Source organism: Gigantopelta aegis, chromosome 4, assembly GCF_016097555.1.
Source record: "Gigantopelta aegis isolate Gae_Host chromosome 4, Gae_host_genome, whole genome shotgun sequence".
NCBI classification, from domain to species: Eukaryota; Metazoa; Mollusca; class Gastropoda; order Neomphalida; family Peltospiridae; genus Gigantopelta; species Gigantopelta aegis.
In genome coordinates, this window is record NC_054702.1 from 99,729,871 (window position 1) to 99,737,301 (window position 7,431).

General features: G+C 41.5%; 1 protein-coding gene across 1 annotated transcript; it reads left to right on the top strand.

The window, feature by feature from the left end:
• Nucleotides 1-6,106, top strand: LOC121371564 (indolethylamine N-methyltransferase-like). The gene is made up of 4 exons (XM_041497558.1): nucleotides 1-110; nucleotides 2,772-2,948; nucleotides 4,579-4,783; nucleotides 5,365-6,106. Exons 2-4 carry the CDS (start codon nucleotides 2,795-2,797, stop codon nucleotides 5,789-5,791), a joined length of 786 nt encoding a protein of 261 aa, XP_041353492.1. The 5' UTR covers nucleotides 1-110; nucleotides 2,772-2,794; the 3' UTR covers nucleotides 5,792-6,106.
• Nucleotides 6,107-7,431: the final 1,325 nt, after the last annotated feature.

Sequence of the window (7,431 nt, forward strand, 5' to 3'; positions counted from 1 at the left end):
GACCTTGGTTTTCATATGGTTACTGCACACCACGGTATATCTGAATGCTGTCGGCTGTCCACTGTTATAGTACACACGACAGAGTGTTGGAGGAATAACAGCACACCAGGGTAAGATTACAGCCATTAGCGTACAGTAACACACCTAGCCAGGTTATGGCCCGCGAAGTCGACAACTTGTATAAATGATCTTAAAATTGTGTCTACTTAGCGGGACAAGCTGAAATGTACCAGTGATGATCTGTCGATTTCCCGGTACTCATTAATTGCCGTTTTACCTGGTTGACGGTGTGCGCAGTCAAAAGGTAACAACGAGATGATACTGTACCGCAGCTATTACTACTACTACTACTACTATTACTACAATTCAATTTCAGTTCAATTTATTTATTTGCCAAAGTCAGCATGACTATAAACACAAAACAGACAAGAATACAGTTATAAAACAGAAACAGTTGTGTAATACAGGGCCGTACCCTGACCAAAATCCATCGGGGGGGGGGGGGGGGGGGGGGGCACTAAATTTTATAAATAATTTTTAACATACTATAAAGATTAAACATTTCTATGCTATTACTGGAGATATATAAAAAAAAAAAAAAAGGACAAGATTCTCGGGGGGGGGCAGCTGCCCCCCCCCCCCCCCCCCCCGGAGGGTACGGCCCTGTAATAGGTTACAGTATACAAATACAGGGGAAAAAAATAAACATAAGAATTAGGATAATAAAAATATAAACATATAGTTGTTATATATATGTAGTTACAAATTGAATTACATATTTATCAAGATTCCTTAAAGTTTTTATATTTTCTGAAGACAAAAGATTGATTATGTTAAAAGTAGATGGTCTTGTATACAAATATTTCTTTAAATATGATACTCTAATATCATTATAAAATAAACATTTTGATACAAAATGGAATTCAATTTCAATGCCTCCACTGTCACACACACTCACACACACACACACACACAACAAAAAACCAATGGGTCCACTAAGGAGGTTTGATCCTATGTGTCAAGTATCCCACGCGAACGCTTTACCGATCGACCTTAATCCCGCACCTACTAGTACGAATTCATATCGCTGGTTACGTTATGGGTATTACAGTACTAATAAATAAATAAATTAATTAATTAAATAATTAAATATATTGGCGTCACACATATGGTTAAGGATTACGGAGATAATAATAAGAAACCCGCTGAATGGGCTACTCTTACCAAAAAAAAAAACAGCAAGGGATCTTTTATATACAGTTTCTTTATATAGATTAAACCGGAAAAAGAACCAATGCACGCGCCTGCTCAATATAAGAGAAAGATAAATTTACTACCCAAAACAGTAATCCTTTGAATTGGTAGAGCATAATACGAGCAAATAAACAAAAAACAAAAACGCACAGGTACCTACTCAAATTAATGGAAGCGTAATTACAAATTCTACCCATGACAGTAATCACATAACATTCTATACCGTTGAAACAAACACGGTTCATACCACAAAGCAGAACATGCAAACCAATTAGATCCGTCTACTTCAGGGTTCTCATCTCGTTGTTAACAAAAAAGGCGGCTCGTAACTGCAGCGCAGATCTTACAAACCAATTAGATATGTCTCCGTCCCGGGACTTTTATTATTCTACGTCCCGGTACTAGACAAAATAGATTTGTCAACTTCCCGGGCCGACACCCCTAGCCACACACACACTCACATTCTGTCTGTCTGTCTGTCTCTGTCTGTCTGTCTCTCTCTCTCTCTCTCTCTCTCTCTCTCTCTCTCTCTCTCTCTCTCTCTCTCTCTCTCTCTCTCTCTCTCTCTCTCTCTCTCTCTCTCTCTCTCTCTCTCTAACGGACATGAATGTATTATTCTATTTTTTACATATCCTTAAGAACAAATATCAAATATCATAACAAAACCATATACCACCCTTAAAAACCAGGGGCCTAATTCACAAAGGTCTCTTAGGCTCTGCTAGACAACAAAGCATCCTCTTTGCAAGTCTTTTAGCATTGCACTGTGAGATCGCAAAGTTACGAGAGTTTAGTGAATTAGGCCCCAGGTTTTAAGCAAATTTTAACATGTTTTTTACTAAAGTTATTTATTGCCGTTGCACTGGTAGCTAACTTACGCGTCACAGACCCATGATTGTCAGGTTAACTATACGTCGTAAAGGGCGGGACGTAGCCCAGTGGTAAACGTTCGCTTGATGCGCGGTCGGTCCAGGATCGATCCCCGTCGGTGGACCTATTGGGCTATTTCTCGTCCCAGCCAGTGCTCCACAATTAGTGTAACAAAGACCGTGGTATGTATTATCCTGTCTGTGGGATGGTGCATATAAAAGATCCCTTGCTGCTAATCGAAAAGAGTAGCCGATGAAGTGGCGACAGCGGGTTTCCTCTCTCAATATCTATGTGGTCCCTAACCATGTCTGACGCCATATAACTGTAAATAAAATGTGTTGAGTGTGTCGTTAAATAAAATATTTCCTATACGTCATAATGTATCGATTTCCATCGCGTAGTTTTTCATTGGATGTATGGCAGTGGTGACCTGGGCCCGGTAACATAAAGCACTCGTAACACTTACGTCAGACGTACACCATGCATAATGTGAGGCGTACGTCTGACGTAAGTGTTATGGGTGCTTTGTGTTACCGGGCCCAGGTCATCACCTAGAAGCAGCCAGTCGTACGTCTTGAAATGTATGTAACACTGCTATTACAAATTCTGAATTCAATAACAAACATATTACTCTTTTCACATTTTAGTAGGCTTGTTTTAGTGCACATCGATGGAGAACCAGCTGCTGAAAGGAGAAGACTACAGCACCGTGTTCGAGCCTCTGGTGTACCTGGCTAACTATGTGAGAGACATCACGGGGCACGAAGACCAGGGACACTTCATGAAGTTTGCCATGGACGCGTTTCATAAAGCATTCTCAAAGGGTACGAGCATAGAAAGCAGTATATCCATCGCCTATTGTCAAGTCTACAGTGAGTGCGCGAGTGCGAATATGTTTTAACGTGTACATATACCACGAAGGTTTCGCGAACGCTAGTCAGGGGCTTAATCTCTGACATCGCCAGTGACTAAGTCCGGGCCAGGAGGGGGAGGGGTAAGTTTGAAGTGGGCTGAATTTGCAATAAAAATTAAGAAGTTAGGTCTGAGACCTAAGACCAAAATAAGCTGATTAATTTTGCTCATGTTTGGACAAAAAATTAAATTCTAAAAATAAATCAGAGTGCTCGGACAAAAAGGTTTTGAGGTGATTTGAGCAATTTAGACGGGATGTCAAAGTAAAGTGCGTCGGACTGTTTACAAAAAAACATAACACTTTGAACCGCGGCCGAATTGTTTTTAGAGTCCGACTAAGCCTAAAAAGGGAGGTTACCTATCCTACGGTGAGCTTGTCAGGTTCGGGCCCTCGTACTTCCTGTCGAATAACTTCACTGTAGACGGCGCTGAAGACAGCCTTGACGATCCTGTGGATGGTCTAGCTATCCATCTCCCTTAGCAGGATCGCTTGTCTGTAGGAGTCTCGGCGCCGTTGTGTCACCACTAGACCCGAGTGGCCAGTCTGCGTCCTGATGTTGTGTAGCTCAATCTGTGTTCCATCTGTCAGTTCTGTCCACGCTTGGTTGAGGAACTTGCCCATCAGCTTCGTCGGGTCGGTGATGTCCCCCTGCAGAACGCAATGCCAGAAGTTGGGTCTGATTTTCTTGACTTGTATTTTCCAATCATCTTCCGGCGGGGTACGGGGTGGGGGGTAACAGTACGGGCTGGCGGTCTTTCCCTGGCTGGCAATTAGCTAATCGTATATGGTGTATATGCCTTAAACGCAAGCCGCAGTCACCAGACGCAACATTCGGATGGCTCGCACGCGCTGCATCCAGTCTATAGGAGTCTTTTATTTAGTTAGCCGTCTATCAGAGCAGTTTTCTACCATTTTGGCGCGGAATACGGTTTTAGACGCAGTGCGAGCGTGGTTATATATATAAAAGAAACGCGCATGTATATGGAAACACTGCTATTGATGACCACAGAATTGAGGTTTTGATGCCTCCGATTTCCTTTTCCACGCCCGCGCCGCTTCTGGGTCATTTTCCATGTGCGCGGTTTATGGAGCGGTGCGGGCGCAAAAAGTGGAAAACAGACGCATCAAAGAGTAGATTCCTATGGTTATCAGTAGCAATATTTCCATAAAATAATGTCCGTATGTGAAGGGCAGTTAATGTTTAGAAATGAGCGGCGCGGTTTTTGCTAACCATGCCCGCGCCGCATAAAAAACGACGCACCTCGAAACGGCCCTAACAAAAAGGAAAAGTAGAAGGCTTTGCGTCACACTTTGGTGTGTTATGCACGACACTGCTTTGTGCTATATATTGTTGTATTTTTCCGGTCAGGGGAGGTGGTTTATTTGTTTTATGTGATTTTCCTTTACTTTTTAATGTTGTTCTTATTTAAGGGGGAGGGGTTGCGGGCTGCCACGCTTTCCCCCTGATAAACAGGTCTAAGGCCCTTGCTGGCATGAATTGTTAATACAGTAATTGGATTTCACGTTTTACTGTTATTCAGCAAACACGAAAGGCAGGCGGCTTCTAGATGTGGGAACTGGACCAAGTATTCATTCTGTGATCAGTGCCAGTAAGCACTTTGACGAGATCTACCTCAGTGACTTGTCCACGCGGAACTTGAAGGCCCTGGCGGAGTGGAAGAACGGGACCCTGCAGCACAGCTTTCACACATTCTTCCAGTATGTCGTAGAGAAAGAAGGAGAAGGGTAATTTCAATTGATCACAGTCATTCAGTGTATTAATTACAACGCGATTTCGTAAAAAAAAAATGACTCGAGCATCGTGTACTGAAGAGGTTTCATGCTTTCAAAACTGTATCCAAATGGTTTAATATTTTCTTTTGGGACCATGAAAGACATTTACTATGTAGAGGAATTGTTGTACATAAGTAGGTCATGCAGACTTGAAGTGTGCAGCACACTGATACTCACATATGGACCTGACGCTTTCTAATTGGTAGCGTGTTCACAAATAATACACTCAACTGCACACACCTATGTCAGCATAGGGCAATAGTCTGCACATCAGCAGCACAAAATTTGAACTTTATAGCCCATCAAGTGCGTCTGCAGTAAATTATGTAGTGGGGTCTAGACTGGCGACCCCCCCCCCCCCCCCCCCCCCCCCCACACACACACCGCACTAACGCCTGTAAATTATGTATACATAGGAAAAGAATGGACGTTTTAGCTAATGGATTAATATACGTTTGGTAAACTGTCCACAAATATATCTATAAAGAGTATAATACACACGTATGTAGAAGACTAATATTGTTCTTTTTCAGCGAGGATGCCACTTCAAGAGAGGAGGAAATGAGAAACAAAGTCAAAGATATATTATTTGTGGATCTGCTTTCGGATACTTGGTCAGAGCTGTCCTCCAAGCAGCCTTACGATGCTGTAGTGACGTCATTGTGTCTGGAAGCGGTCGCTCCCAGTACGGAAATATACAAGTCCATAGCGGGGAAAATAGTCGCTTTACTGAAGCCAGGTGGCGTTCTTGTCGTCACGGGTGTTTTGGGACAGTCCTTTTATATAGTAGGGGATCATGAATACTACTGCCTATCTATTAAGGAGCAAGACATTAAGTCCGTATGGACAGGCTGTGGTTTAGACATAGAACTCTGGGAGTGGAATCCAAACAACGATAGACGTCCTGGAAAGAGATCCGATTATGAAGGAATCTTTTTAATGATGGCAAGAAAAAAGTAGTAAGCCGTTGGCATGATGTCGTTATTTAAATATGGGCATATGCAAATGATGACCGTTCTTTGCTGGGATCACATACAGCGGACAGTTGTGGCATATAATGACCATGCACAACACTATTTATTTGGGATAACGAACAAGTTTTTCCTCTTTCAGACATTATACGTAATTTGTTGTCGATACTTGTATTCTAGGACATTTGTGGTCCTAAAAAAAAGTTTGTTTTGTTTAACGAAACTACTAGAGCACATTGATTTATTAATCACCTGCTACATTTTTCCATTAGTAGCAAGGGGTCTTTTATATGCATATCCCATAGACAAGATAGCACATACCTTTGATGTACCAGTCGTTTGACATCCAATAGCCGATGATTAACAAATCAATGTGCTCTAGAGGTGTCGTTAAACAAAATAAACGTTTTTTTTTTTTTTTTTTTTTTTTTTCTTAGTGATAAATGTAGTCAGGATCATAGTTATACCCTATGAACAAGTAACCTGAGCACTACACTGGGGTTTTCTGGTTCTTTTTTTTTAAAAAAGGAGCTGATAAATGAAAAGATTGTATTGACTATTAATGTAAAAGACAGAAATATTATTTAAGTTTTCATGGACCCGGGGTTGGGGGAGGACGGGATGTAGCCCATTGGTACAGCGCTCTAGAATCTATTCCCATCGGTGGGTGCATTGGGTTATTTCTCATTTCAGCCAGTGCTCCACAACTGGTGTAACAAAGGCCATGTAATGTACTATCCTGTCTGTGGGATGTTGCATATAAAAGATCCCTTGCTGCTAATCGAAAAAGAGTAGCCGATGAAGTGGCGACAGTGGGTTTCCTCTCTCAATATCTGTGGTTCTTAACCATATGTCTGATGCCATATAACAGTAAATAAAATGTGTTGAGTGTCTTTAAATAAAACATTTCCTTCCTCCCTTCCATGGACCAGATAGCTTATGTATGAAAAATAAGCTTGATATTCAATGTTCTCATTACTGGACAATAGAGGCAATTGAAATAACACAATTTGTATATCATAGTTAACAGGTATAATTAGGATTTCGAATATCTATATTCAGGTTAAAAGTTTGCTTTGTTTAACGACACCACTAGAGCACATTGATTTATTAATAATTGGCTATTTTCTAATATTGACATATAGTCATTAGTAGTAAGGTATCTTTTATGTCGCTGGACCCATTGGGCTATTTCTCGTTCTAGCCAGTGCTCCACAACTGGTGTAACAAAAGCTGTGGTCTGTACCATCATGTCTGTGAGATGGTACATATAAAAGGTCCCTTGCTGCTAATCTAAAAGAGTAGCCCATGAAGTGGTGACAGTGGCTTTCCTCTCTCAATATCTGTGTGGTCCTTATCCATATGTCCGATGCCATGTAACCGTAAATAAAATGTGTTGAGTGTGTCTTAACATTTCCTTCCTTCCTTCGTTTATGTGCACCATCCCTCAGAATAGCACATACCACAGCCTTTGATATACCAGTCATGGTACACTGGCTGGATGAGAAATAGCCCAATGGGAATTGATCCTAGACCAACCGCATATCAGGCGAATGCTTTATCACTGGGCTACGGTGCTGAGGTTAGTGTGGAATTACGATGTACATAAAAGAAATGTTCAGCATTCAA